Below are 14,952 nucleotides of genomic sequence, written 5' to 3'. Positions count from 1 at the left end.
CCGTCTTCGTGGCTTGGGATAATCAGTGCGTAGTTATTATCTTAAAATCAATGAAAAAAACCACGGAAATGTGTCTGCCCCAAACCCCATTGAAAGATAACGGGATATCGGATAATAGTCAACTAGTAACTTAGTTTAATTTTACTGAAAATAATTCACCACAAAGAACTTTTAAATATTATTTTACACCAACAGATGGCGTGCTAATTCGTCTCAAGCGGGTTCCATACAACGCACCTCCAAATAATTCAGAAGAACAGCCATTTTGGCCCCCACCACCGCCATTTTGGGCCACCATTCTGGCGTCACAATCAAGAAGCATCTCAAAGTTACCAAGATTATAAAAATAATGATTTTAGAGATAAAAATGCTCATCAACCGTGTTCTGGTTGCAAAGGTGGCGCCGTAAGTACGTCACAAAGTGATACTGGTGATGCAATTTCAGTTGCAATTGCGAGATCGTAGACCAAATTAAATTATATAATAGAGTACCAAATTAAATAGTGTTTTTTTTTGTGAAAAATAGCCCCTAAGAAAACCCCAATATCCAATATAAAGAAGAATATGTATACCAAGGTAAAACAATATGTTGCAATGGTATAAATATATTTGTAACCGTTTAAATATGTGTCTTATGCTACACACATTTGAATTGTCTAAGCCATCGTTTCTCAAGCGGGGGGTCGCGAACCTTGGGGGGATCGAGTTTGTTTTAAAGGGGTTCAAGTATTCTGAGGTTAAAATCAATGAAGGCTAATATAACGTAAGGTATAGCTGATAAAAATGTATGCTCTGTACATTGTACATCTATATATATATATATATAAATGTTATGATGGTTTGTGTATGCTTCAAAAACTCAAAAAGTTCTGCACCGATCGAGCTGAAATTATAGCATGATATATAATCTGTATCAAGGATTGTTTTTATATATTTTTTCATCATTTTTTTTTATTTTCCACAAGTATTGCAAAATTAAACTTATATGATATGTTTTCTTTGTTTTGTTTCTCATTTCTCAACCATTCAATCACAATGTGCCACAGCAAAGCGTGGCAGGGAACAGCTAGTATTACATATTATAATTTTAGTGACGGGGTCCCAAGACTGTTTTACTTATCTTTTTGGCTTTTTCGTGGGTCGCGACATAAAAATGGTTGCGAAACGATGGTCTGAGCTATATATTATAATTAGAAACTCGATTTTTCTAGTACCTATAGTACCTATCAATTAGAAAAAAACTGAAATTCTTAAGTAATCAAAGAAAACAGTGAATTTATAATGTATACATAGCCAATATTTAACGAAACAAATAACTCATAAGTCAAACCGGACACATGACATAACCAGAACGACAAGGTCATTGAACTGCTTAAGCTAATGAAGTCCACGAATACAATTTGGCATTCAATGCGCGAAAAATTTTGGACATTTATGAGCGTTAACCATTTTACTGCCTGTGTACTTTGCCGACTAAATCTAGACTTTAAATTGCGGGGGCCGAGTTTTCTTGGAAGTATTTGCTTCTGGAATAAGAGGAGCCAACTTATGCAAATCCTATGTCATTTACATGTGTTAAAAATGTATAATGTATGCCATGACGACAGTCTTTTTTAAATTTAAAATATGCTAGTTTTAATAAAGTAGAAACTTTTGTATTTACTTTTGTAATTATAAATAAAAGTGCGTGCGTACAAAGCATATACATGTCAGAAGTGAAACTTCTTTGGCAAGCAAATTTTTATCTCTTGTTCATATTTATACTCTAAAACTTTATATTTCCGAGACTTGGAAGGAAATATGTTAGGAATTTAATGAATTTAATTGTCATTAAAATATTAAGTGTTAAAAATTAATACAAATAATAAATTAAATTTTTTAAATTTATTTCTTCGATAATAAAAACACGTGGCATTTTAATTTACAATTCGTCGTTTGAGATTTTAATAAATTATTTTGCATAAAATACAAACTACTAATATTTCATTACGAAATTTTAATTTTAAAAATAGAAATTCTATCAGGTAATTCACCCTTCTCACTCTCTCTCAATCGGTCTCTTTCGGTCTCTCCCTTTTCTTTAACAAAAACACAGCACATCTTCGTGACGTTCCGTAAAAAATTTACCCTTATGCGGATAAAGAAGTTTCACTTCAAAATCCCTCATGCTCTCTCTCCCTGAGCCAACTCACTTGACAAAGGCGTCGTGGTTGACACTTTGGAGTAACCATTCTCTTGACAACCCTGCGACAATCATCACGGACAGCCGCCATCCTTGAGTATTATGGAGAGGATGGTTTAGTAGTTTTTTTTTTTAAAGACAATTCACACCAATTGACCTAGTCCCATGCTAAGTTGGTGAAGCTAGTGTTATGGGTACTAGGCAACGGATATACATACATATTATAGATAGATAGACATATAAATACATATTTAAACGCCCAAGACCTAAGCACAACACCAAATGCTAATCACATCGATGTTCGTCTCAGCCGGGGATCGAACCCGGGACCCATGGATTCGCAGTCAGGGGTACTAGCCACTAGACCAATGAGTCGTCGTTCTTGAATTGATCCTACCAGGAACTCTTGTCCTTCCACCCTTCTGCATCACCAGTCTATGGAGTGTTTTTCACGTCGGGATACGTGATCATAGAAAGCGAGAATTCGACTTTAAACGTTACATATAGCCTAAGCTAAAAATAATTGCTGAGTTGGTGAAAGAGGAATCGCTTAAGGTGATATCAGACGGTTCACTCGGATGATTGTTCACTCGAGTGAATGCTTCAGTTTTTTTCATTCTATGTTCACACGGTTTAGACGAAATGATACAGAAATGAACATTCATTGTTCTTTCTTTTAAATATGTCATCGAATGAAGTTGTACGTCTTGGAAGTAGTTTAATTTGTGATCATTTAATCAAAGAATTGACAAAAAAGAAGCAAAGAAAACGTCGACGGTGGTGGGTGCGACCATGGATTGAAAGAAGAAATTTATTAAAAAAAAAAAGTAATTTATTTTGATCGTTCCACTTGAACACCATTTTGCCGCATGAAAACAATATAATAACACACAGAAAAAAAAAAGTTATAACTTCGCCGACAACGTGATGTCCGTCTCCGTCTCCGTCCGTGAATCCGAATGAACGTTCTCTCAGTGTTCAGACCGTTCATTTCTCGTTCATTCGGAGTGGGAATGAAAGATACCGGATGCCAATATCCAACACTGTTGGATCGGTTCACTAATGAATTCATTCGGCACTCGTGTTTCATTTTTTGTTCAGACATTTCATTTCGAGTGAAATGTACCGAATGAAAGGTGAAAATGAACAAAAAATGAACCGTCTGATATCACCTTTAGCGATTTTTTGCAGTTCTCACGTAAATGTAAATCACTACATAGTATAAAATAAAGTCGCTTTCTCGGTCCCTATTTCCCTTTGTATGCTTAAATCTTTGAAACTACACAACGGATTTTGATGCGGTTTTTTTTAATAGATAGAGTGATTCAAGAGGAAGGTTTATATGTATAATAACATCCATTAAATAGTGGAGAAGTACTGTTATTTTTGAGGTTTCTAATGTGATGTCGTAAATAATTACATTTTTTCCGCTTACATTGCAAACGCAGGCTGAACCCTACGAGTTTTATCAAAATAATGTACTAAGTACAATAATAATGTACTACATTGAAAAGGTCTACAGAAAAGTCCGTGATGGTATATGTCTATCTCTTATGGATAACCCACAATAACTTTTTTTTGTCATTTACTTTTTACGACAAATAATGGCTAATTTTCGAAGCGATTTTAACCAATACAGCATTAATCCTTAACCAATTAAATACCTTGAATACATTGTTCATTTAATATAGATCTATATGGCCCTTTACACCGTATGATTTAAGTGAATATTTTCGAAGATATTACAGATTTAAAAATTGCGGGACGTAGCGTTTGCGGCGGTACCGGCCGGCCGCAGTTTTTCTGTAGTGTATTTAGTATCAGCATTGCACCCGAGCGAAGCCGGGGCGGGTAGCTAGTTTTAATATATTTTGATTGAATTCGCGAATTCTAAAACTTTTTGGCACGTCTCTAGAAGGTTTAAATTCGAGTTTGATGATTTTAATGAAAAATAACGATTTTGGTTTTAGACAACGTAGATTTATTTTGAGATAATTTTTATCATAGATTATTACAAACAGTGATGTGTCAGGGTTGCCAGCATAAACTAGAGATGTACTTTTAATATAAGTTGGTAAACTAGGGTTCAATTTTTTCTAATTTCAACAGAGTTTAATTGGTAACCTACATGGTAATAATAATATTAATAATTAAAAATTAATAAATAAAAAAGTAGAATAAAATTAAATAGTTTGGTGCCTGTGGCGGTGTATCTTTAACGCTGCCAGCATATCTTCGCTGTATTGCAATACTAATTCGTTGAGCGAGAAAAGCACCAACTCTGGGGTCACCAAACTGGGGTACTATCTACAAGGCGCCAACTTTAATTAGTGCCTGTGCACTTAAACCCCGCGGCCCAAGAGTCTCTATTCCAAAGGGAACATAATCGAAGTTAGAGGAACGACTCTTAGACAAAATAGATATTTACATAACATGAAACATCGGTTTATCTTCTTTAAAATTCAAATTAATTTATTAATATTCTTTCCGCATCATATAAATTCCATATAAGGGAATTTATAATAAAAATCACTTCCGGTGGAAGTTAAACTCAATGTTGATGCGTGGGTGTTGTCCTTGTTTCATATAATATAAAATCCTTTGATTTGCGAAAATTAGGCATATACAAGATATTACTTAATAGAACATGTCTAAGTGTTACTTAGTCCTTTGTATTGTGCTTTGTGGCTGGAGGCTGGTTCTTGGCGCAGGTAAATTTTGCGAAAAAAGTCTAATTTAGGGTCAAAGTAAATAACATTTAATAATAATATAAGCCTTTATTCAGACAAGATACAATTTTACTTAATCTAGAATATACATGTTTAGTATTGAAAAAATTAACTTAAATATAGTTGAATATTTACATTCCCTCGACAACCTTGTCTGTTTGCCTTTTAAAACTACATAAACTATAGTTTAAATGCTTTACCTAACTAACACCTAACTAACAGTAACTCGTAGTATACGATAGAAACCTGGAATAAGGATTTTTAACTTAATTTTTTTTTCAGAACCTCAAAATTACGCAGAAGGCCGAACTTTTTCAAAACATAAATGCCATTTGGGTTCCTGCGGCGGAGGTTTAGGCTATGGTGGTTACCAAGGTGGCTATCAGGGTGGCTATCAGGGTGGCTATCAGGGCGGCTATCAAGGTTATCAAGGATACCCACCTATTAACATAGGAATCAGTCAATCACAATCATCTGCGTCTGGTGGATACGGCACAGATTTCATCCCACCATACAACCAGTACAATCAGTATAACGGCTTCCCCAACAATGGACCACACTCAGGACAATACAACAACGGATATGGACCCTATAACAACGGTTATGGGCCCAACAACAACGGTTTTGGTCCCTACAACAACGGTTATGGACCATACAACAACAATTACGGACCATATAACAACGGATTTGGACCTTATAACAAACCCTTTGGAAATCAATTTAATGGCAACTATTACTTAGGTAACACAGGTAATGGTTATGGATTACGAAGATTTGGTGACGACAACGAAAACGATGAAGAGACATCGGCTAAAGAGACTGATTGAATTTTGTATAAATAAATTATAATGAAGCGAATGTAAAAGGTATAATATTATAGACTATTTATGTAATGCCTTTTTCAGAGGAGTAGGCACAGACTATAGACTATTAAAAATTAAGTACACTAAACCTGTTTTTTTACTCCATCCACAATTAGAACATCAGTCAAGTCGAGAGGGTATTGTAGGGTATTGTAGGCTGCTGAGGGCGCGATATGTCAGTACAGTAATATCATAATTAAACTCGTGGTATCTGATAGAACTGGATCTTCTTTATTTGATACATGAATAGTATGGTTCAATTATTATAATTATAATAATAATTTATTTTCTCCCATATAACATTTACAACAAACAATAAGATTACAGTTGAGAAGGTATTGGACTGATTTCCAAACTAAGTAAGAACAAATTTAACGTTTTATATAAGGAAAGAAAAACAAAACAGTCATCTAGTATTATACTTACTTATAGATTTGGCATACATATTATGCTTTTATAATAATAAATATACAGTCTAGGCGTCCCAGCAAATAGCAATATTATTCACAATATAAATGAAATTAAAAATCGCTCTCCGAACTACATATAGTTACAAGGCTTGTTGCTAAGGCACCAAAACAGTTTTTAAAATGTTACTGTATCGCTCTGGATTTTATAGTTCATAAATTTTGGGACTCGCGATATAATTAAATCATCTATTTGCATATTTTATATGTAGCCTCATAACTATGTTAATAGATTAAGATCAAAAGTCATCAAATTGGACGTTATCGAACGGTAAATAAATCCATTTAATTTTTACTAAATATGAGATAAAGCTCATTTATTTCGTTTTTATTAAGTATTTAATGAGACAAATTTTATATTTAGGGTTGCTTCTTTATTATTTTAAACGACAGCGTTCCTTTATTAAATAACGTCGTGGATGTGTAATATTTTTTAATTTGTTTTTTTTTACACTATATACGATAGACAAGTTTCTGGCGAACGGCCATCACTCTGTGGGCATATAGTCATCACGTGTGCCAGAGCTCCCAATCCTTACTCAATTTATGAACACATCTGACAATGTCAGGGTGCCATACAACAGTCTCAATGTATTAAAGAAAAGCTGTGTAAAAAGGCTTACTATAAAGTCAACGATTATCTAGTTGATAAAAGGGCCTGGGACTAGTGCTAGACAGGCTACCTCTAATTAATTTGCGATATTTGTTTTAGTGTTGTTTGATGATTTGCTATTTTAAAAGAGTACCGAGAGTTTTTTACTCCGGCTATTCTCTCGGCCTACACCCTCTGTCTTCTTTGCCGATGAGTAGGGATGCCCACAAATTGAAATTTAATGACGTGGAATAAGTGATACATGTGTATCTTATGTTCCATAATAAACATATTTTATTTTATTTTATTTATAGTCAGGTCACGTCATCCTCTTTAAATGTGCCAACTATTTTAATAAGACCATATTGGAGTTTATACTAGGGAGGCCACTGCCAATAGAATTATGGAATACAAGTTAAAATAATCTATTTGTGCCTTAGTGGGGTGTACCTAAGTGCAAAATTTTCTAAAGGATTACCTTTATAGTATCAATTAACTAGACGACCCGGTGAACTACGCAAAACCTACATAATATATTTGTGTAAAACCTTCTTTTTTAACCAACCAAAGAGATTAAACAAATTTCTGGAGGTTTTTTCCATATACATTTACTTCTTATTAAGAAGATACTTAATAAGAACTGAGTTCTTAAATACGCTTACTATGGATTTGACAACAATTCCTATTAATCTTAAAACACTGTTTATGATAAAATGTGATTTAAATGTGAAATAACATAATTTAGTATGAAAATTGCTTTTCAATGTTATTGAATTAGGAATTGTTACTATTGCTACTTGTTTATTATTCTTTATAGAAGACTCAATATTTAATTTTCTAATTATTTCAATTCAGCCTATTAGTTATTACCCGATTTCAAAACACTGAAGAAAAGGGCAAAGGCATCTTAGTAGGGATGTAAAAATAATCGATTAATAATCGATTATTTTTACAATTGAAAATCAATCATAGTCGATTTTTCATCTGCCACCTCCCGACATTATGTCTGGTCTTTTATAACCCGGACCTCGAACTATTAGGGATATTCGATATACATCGATGTTTACAATGCGATACATTGAATCCGATTCTTTGAAGATGTATTGATATACTCGATGAATTAATGTTTTTTGTAAAACCGATGTTTTACAAAAAAATTAAAATTTGGTGTCAGCAATTCCTTTCGATAAAGTTAATTTTAATTTTAATTTAAAACCAGTTAATTTTAATTTTTTTTAAATTTAACACTATAATTTAAAAGAAAAATAAATTTATTCAGCAGCACAAGATTACATACAATAAAAAAGACAACAAAAATACTGCAATGTGCTACTGAAAAGGTATACACTCAGCATTTATCAAATTTCACCTAAAATCTATCAAAACGAGATTAAGTTAATTTCCATTTTGATTATTCTTAAACGTTAATTTGTGTTTATGATCTATTGTTTATTTTTAATCAAGAAAAACACGAAAACTAAAACATAATTGATTAATAAAAAAATCGATTTTTTTATGCAGAATGTCACATCCCTATTCCCTACTTCTTAGAATAAAATGTATATATATTATTATCCAATGTTATTCAAGTTAGACCCACCCGTTAATCAATAGACCAGAGAAATTCATGATTTTAGTAGTTAACAGTTAAATGATAAAATATCGAAACTTCAAAACAATCTTCAACAGGACTAACAAGATCAAAGTTAATAGTAACAACTTATAAGCAATAAACAACCATTGCTTTACAAAAATTCTAAATAATAAAACAGCTTGTAACACATACACAGATTGAAATCAATAAGTATTTAGTGCTGTATATAGGCGAAACGCTAGCGCGTTTCATTCGACTATCAACGCCATCTAGTGAAAAGTAGCAACTAAATTTTCTTGATATTGGGCATAAATCTCCCTCCTTATTACGCATATGCTAAACATATCTTTGGGGGCGTCCATAAATTACGTGAGATATTTTTTTAAATTTTCTGTACCCCCCTCCCCCCTGGTGAGATGTGAGATGAGATTTTATTCAACCCCATCCCCCAATCTCACGTGAGATTTTTCAAAATGTGGGTTTCTTACGTAAACGCGTTGGATTGTTATTGTAAAAAGAAAATAAATTTGCTTCGTGCTTTTATTTACGACTAAAATAAAATAAGTGAAATGTTGAGCGTTTAGGTCCGGACTTAGCGGGAAGTTGCAGAGATGGCCTGTCTTTAGGGACAACCGTTTTCCTAATTGTTTTTTTCAATCAGAAAAAAATTGCGTGATATTTGCCGAGACCCCCCCCACCCTCTCTCTCTCCAACGTAAGATTAAATGAGATTTGACTCGACCCCCTCCCCCGCTTAAACACCTCACGTAATTTATGGACGCCCCCTTTTGAGATAATTTGAAGCACTTACAACTGAATTTTCAGGTTATGACAGCACCTCGGTATACAGCAAATATTCTGCCAGGCGCTAAATTATTTCTTTAGTTAGTTTTTAAACTATACAAACAGCAGTATCGTATTTCGTTTGAAAAAACACGGGCTAGATTTATTACGTTGTAAGTTTACATTGCAGTGCACCGAGCGCGACGCCCCAACGAAACTCGTTTCAAAGAAACAATAGCCATCCGCATCGATACATCGAAATTATTTTTAATATAAAGTTTAAATTAAATAAAGCCCGCGACTGGATATGTTATTTTACACACATTTTTAATTTTTAAACAAATTACTTAATTTTTGTATCTTAGGAGATATAATTGTTTTAAAACAACAACAACTGATACATCGTAAAAGAGCAGAAGGGATAACATGAACGACCAAAGAAGAGGGCATTATAAAGAAAATAAAGCAATTGATTTGGCACTGGACCGGGCACATGACTAGAGATAGCAGGTTGATAATGGACAAAAATTATTACAGAATGACAACCCCGAGATGGAAAAAGGAATAGAGGGGACAGAGCAAGAGATGGGCAGACGAACTAAACAGAATAGAAGGCACAACTAGGACATGAAGCTAACATTAGAAAATAATGGAAGCTGGAAAACCGACACATCTGATGTATATTAAGTTACGTTATGTAACTAAAACAAATGTTTATATTATTAGTTAAGAGAAGCAGATTTAATTTAAAAACAAAAGAATACACACGAAATTTGATTTACAAAAAACAACAATCAAAAGATTAGAACGTGTAGGTACTTTTACACTGTTAAAATTTACTGAGGGTAGGGTAGTACACGTGCGTTCCGCACGAAGTCTCGAAATAAAAGTGAGTCATCAGTCAACGCCGGTTTTGCTTCGCCTTAAGGCTGATTTACATTATCTTAGTGTTTAGGAGATTGCTTTAGGATAGTGCTTTAGTTGAAACATGTAAACGCTACTTGCTTTAGTAAACGCTACTTGCTTTAGTACGGTTCTACTTGACTTTCAAGTTGAATCAAAATAGAATCGCTTTTTATTTTTGGTTCAAGTGATACCCCGCCCGCGCCCGCGCTCCCCCCGTTCATTGTGGCGCTGTAATGATACTCTACTGGAAGAAATGTAAACGTTCACTCGCAACGCACTAAAGCACTAAAGAACTTGCCTTTCAACTTGTACTAAAGCACTCTCCTAAACACTAAGATAATGTAAATCGGCCTTTATATAAGTTTCTGCTCCAAGATGACGTCAGTCAGCTTACAATATAATATATTATACTGGGTGTCAGCAATAAAAAAATAAATTAGTGGCGCTAAAACCTCTTTAGGTCTGGGCCTCAGATTTCTGAATCTGTTTCATGATCATTTTTCAATCTAATAGGCAAGTAGGTGATCAGCCTCCAGTGGTTGACACTCGCCCTCGACTTTTTGGGTCTAAGAGTTAAGACATGTCGGTTTCCTCACGATGTCTTCCTTCACCGTTCTAGCGAATGTTAAATGCGCACATAGAAAGTCCATTGGTGCACAGCCGGGGATCGAACCTACGACCTCAGGGATGTGAGTCGCACGCTGTAAAGTATTAATAATAATAAAGACCCCAGTAACAAAATAATTGTCCATGCGCATTTGTAATGTGCACGTCTTCAATTAAGACGCGAAACCGCGAAAAACAACTAGTCAATTATAAAACCTTACGTAACATTACGTTTATCACAATTTAAGGTTCATTTAACGCTAATAACGTTATCCTTCCGGTAAAACTCGTCTAATAAACATACAAAAAATCTAATGCCATACACATCTTGTCAATTAAGTACTATTTAATATCTTTCAAATAATTTATAGTTTTGCGAATTATTTTACCGTAAGATGAATTTATGAGTGTCGTTGGCTTACTTAAGTGTATTTAGATCGTGAGTGGGGGGGAGTTTTATTTATTATAAAAAGTAAGAGAAATGATACATTAGAAATATATCTTTCAAAATGATTGCTTGGTTTGCTTTGGTCAGCGTTATTTTGAGTTTTAGTGGAGTTTCGTCGTGGGTAGGTAAGTTCGCATAACTTTCTTATTAAGATCATTTAACCAGCAACCTTTGCATGGAAATTAAATTACAGCCTTGCGATTCTGTAACTCACTCTTCAAATTCTCACAGCGGATTCCGCTCTCATAGGTGTCATATTACACCGTCACGAGTGATTTGAGAGCGGAATCCGCTGTGAGAATTTGAAGAGTGAGTTACAGAATCGCAAGGCTGTTATCTTGAATCTGTTTAGGTTTAACAGTGGGCAAGAGAGTTCGTTAGGATTTTATTGCTGTTATTAGTAGTATATTATAATTAAAAAATCTTTGTACCGTGTTGTTCTAAGTAACTATTTCGTACTCGTAATAAATAAATATAATTTTTCGACATTGAATACCAGTATTATTCTCAAAGAATCAACAAAGTGTTTATTTTAAATTGACCCAAACTTGAGTTAGGTTCAGTGGCGGTTGTTGTTCGAATAAATGATTCCCTATGCTTGAAGTGTCAACTGGCTATAATCGTTTATAACATGAGCCTATAACTAACATACAATTAGGGGTAATTGAATGTAATAGATGCCGAAAAAAAACCTAACTTGACTTATTTAAAGGTTCTTTAATCTAAGTGACACTTCAATATAAGTCTATAATAACATTATCGGAAACGATAGTACAATATATGAGTGTGGGAAAAACTAAAGGGCTCATTTTGGCTTCAAGTGTGCTATGTTTGCTAACATTTTGTTCGCTTCTTGTCCTTTTTATAATACTATTCCTTAGTAAAATAGTTTTAAATGTGAAAGGGTTAATAAATAAAGATTTTGTATTAATCTTATCTGTTGAAAGTCCTGTATTACTAGACAATACTTACATATATTATGTAGCTTTGCAATTCACACTTCACTATAAAATAGCAACCATCTTATAGAACGCTTACGGACACAGCTCCAACGCAATGTTTTTTATCAAAGACACACATGTATTTACAGGTAATCCATACGCGCATTTACTACGGAATGCAGAGCCTCCAAGTATCGCATACGGCTTCGGCGGAGGCTTTAGCAGCAATATTGGAGGCATAAGTCATTCTTCCGGATATGGAACCTCCTTCCAGACTGGTAACGCCCAAGCTTACGGTGCCGGTATTGGCTCAAACGGCAATGCCCGTGGTGTAGGCTTTGCCCAAACAGCTCCGAATTTCAATCACTATCAATTCCCTCAAGCGTACTCAGGTATTGGTAGGTCCAACTCTGCAGCCCATAGCTCTGGTAACCTCGGCTCTGCTGTATCGTCAGTACAAAATGATGGACACGGATCAGCTTTCAGCGCAGTACATAGTAATGGAAGATACCAATCAGCCATATCGACTGTGCAGAACTTTGATCGCGGCCATCCTACTTTAGCTCGTATCCAACCGGGTTTCATATCAAGGGCTGATAATGTGGGGGGCGTTCAGACCGCGATTTCTTCAACCCAAGGCTCAAATGGACAGGCGACATCGATAGCCCAAAACTTTGGTGGTTACAAAGCAGCAATTGCGAACAATGTTCAATTAAGAAATGGTGTGATTCAGAATAATGGTGCCACTGTGATAAATGGACCGGGGTTTCAGTCTGCGCAGGCTCATTCTGTTAATACGGGATATTATTAGACTATAAATGTAATATACGCAATTGAATAAAAGACTGTTATAATTTAAAGTATTTTTTATTACATTTTCTAAGAAACCCATACTATTAATTTAATTCACTGTGGAATATTATTTTTAACACAAAATTTCTACACTGAACCCAAGACCTTCGCTTTAAACGCTAATAATCACGAAGGCAAGCTTAGATAATTTGTAGTTATCTCGATAGACTTTTTTTTTATAATTGACGTTAATTTGACTTACATTTAGTCTATAGTTATTTTGGGCTGGCGATCTGAGTGAGTTGTTGCCCCACATATTTTTATGGTGCCACTGACGGTATTGTTGTGTATCGGGTCGTGCAGCTCCCTCAAAAATGGTTGAGCTGCATGAGCTATTCGGGGCATGCTTGCCGTCTGCTGGCACAGGCTTGCTCAGATCGATCTGGTTCTTTCTTCCAAAGACCAGTCCAGTAAATACTCTGCATTTATTTACACCAATTTATTAATTTATTATTGTATTATCTGGACTATAAAAGAGACTAAGACCCCCGAGTTTGTTTCGACATTTCTTCTCAGGGCAGTCAGTTAGGAAATGTCGACTTCATCTAGTTTAGGAAGACATTGTAAAAGTGATTTATATAGTCCTACTTGCAAGAATAAACTATTTCATTTCATTTCATTTCAAATAATACAAATGATTTAAAGAAAACAATAATATTTAGGAGATTTATAATGACTAAAGACAGGTTTTGAACTCACGACCCTGACTTTACCGTTATCGAAGGTCAAGGAGACAAGTGTTGCCAGATAACACACATATTTTACGATTATAAATATTGATTGATTGATGAAGACTCATAACAAATTAAAATTACAATGCAAAATATATTTAAGTAATAGATTGGGGAAAAAGATTCTTCACATTTTTTAAGAAAATTCACAACATTTTTTAATAAAGTTTATTTACATTGAAGTAAAGTATGAGCTACCATTTTGTTCGATAACTTCTTGCCATCTTGTAGGTAGGGACAAGATCCCATTGCTATAGAAATTTTGGGGCTTCTGATCAAAATACCGCGACAATTGGTTTTGGCAGTCCTCTCGTGATGTTAACCTGACACTGCCTATGAATTCTGAAGAGACCGAAACGGGTGGAAATCTGTAGGTCAGGACTATACGGTGGATGCATTAAAACCTCCCAGCCAAGCTCTCTTAAGTTTTACTGAGTGGCTAAAGATGTGTGAGGTCTAGCGTTATCATGATGAAAAACTACCCCCCTTGTGTTGATTAATTCCGGTCGCTTTCTCTCAACTTCTTGCTTTAACCTCATCAGTTACAGAAGTAACAATAAACTTCTCATCAACAAAACTGTAATTAAACCAATATGGTTCTATGGGATACAGCTCTGGGGGTCAGTCAGCAAGCCGCTCTAATATCGAAATCCTGAAGCGGCTACAAAACAAAACACTGCGAAATATGAGCGGTGCGCTGTGGTTAACACGAAATGCTGAAGTCCATAAATATTTGGGAATTGCCACTGTCGAGGAAGACATTAAAATATCAACCGTGCGATACAAAATGAGACTTCAGCAACACGTCAACCCTCTTGCTTCGGGCCTCTTGGAAACGACGCACAGTGTATATCGGTTAAAAAGGGCGAAAGTTGCCGCAGTCTGACAGTTTACAAATTACGGAGGGAATAAAAATTGTTGGATTTGCGTTCCCTAATTGCCATCATTTCCCATAAAATCTGATAATTAAGATGGATTAAGAATAAAAAAAAAAAAAAAAAAACCTCATCATTTGTTCGCAGTAGAGTTCAGAATCAATGGTCCTGCCTGGTGGTAACAGCTCATAATGAACAATGCCCTTCCAATCCCACCACACACACAGCATCACCATGTTGCGAGCTAACCCGGGATATACGTCCTATGAAATATTTTTTGTTTCGCTAGGAACCCATAGCAGCTGCAGGCTTGAGCTTAATACCCAGACTCATTTGTAAACCTCATTAAAAACCGTAGTATAATTATAAATTGTATCGCATAGC

General features: G+C 34.8%; 2 protein-coding genes across 2 annotated transcripts; both read left to right on the top strand.

Moving 5' to 3' along the window:
* Window positions 1-4,811: 4,811 nt before the first annotated feature.
* Window positions 4,812-5,847, top strand: LOC125059879 (pupal cuticle protein Edg-91-like). The gene is made up of 2 exons (XM_047664524.1): window positions 4,812-4,893; window positions 5,194-5,847. Exons 1-2 carry the CDS (start codon window positions 4,830-4,832, stop codon window positions 5,736-5,738), a joined length of 609 nt encoding a protein of 202 aa, XP_047520480.1. The 5' UTR covers window positions 4,812-4,829; the 3' UTR covers window positions 5,739-5,847.
* Window positions 5,848-11,178: 5,331 nt separating this feature from the next.
* On the top strand, window positions 11,179-12,970 carry LOC125059796. The gene is made up of 2 exons (XM_047664414.1): window positions 11,179-11,294; window positions 12,260-12,970. Exons 1-2 carry the CDS (start codon window positions 11,231-11,233, stop codon window positions 12,919-12,921), a joined length of 726 nt encoding a protein of 241 aa, XP_047520370.1. The 5' UTR covers window positions 11,179-11,230; the 3' UTR covers window positions 12,922-12,970.
* The last annotated feature ends 1,982 nt before the right edge of the window (window positions 12,971-14,952 follow it).

The sequence above is a fragment of the Pieris napi genome, chromosome 20 (genome assembly GCF_905475465.1).
Source record: "Pieris napi chromosome 20, ilPieNapi1.2, whole genome shotgun sequence".
NCBI lineage: Eukaryota > Metazoa > Arthropoda > Insecta > Lepidoptera > Pieridae > Pieris > Pieris napi.
The sequence above is the reverse complement of the archived record's forward strand: the minus strand, read 5'-3'. Positions and strand labels throughout refer to the sequence as shown.

What these genes read in the sequence shown, in the direction of transcription:
- LOC125059879 (XM_047664524.1), top strand. Translation starts at nt 4,830, where the DNA reads ATGTCTAAGTGTTACTTAGTCCTTTGTATTGTGCTTTGTGGCTGGAGG. An exon ending in GAGGCTGGTTCTTGGCGCAG is followed by an intron (nt 4,894 to 5,193) that starts GTAAATTTTGCG and finishes TTTTTTTTTCAG; the next exon opens with AACCTCAAAATTACGCAGAA.
- LOC125059796 (XM_047664414.1), top strand. Translation starts at nt 11,231, where the DNA reads ATGATTGCTTGGTTTGCTTTGGTCAGCGTTATTTTGAGTTTTAGTGGA. An exon ending in TGGAGTTTCGTCGTGGGTAG is followed by an intron (nt 11,295 to 12,259) that starts GTAAGTTCGCAT and finishes ATGTATTTACAG; the next exon opens with GTAATCCATACGCGCATTTA.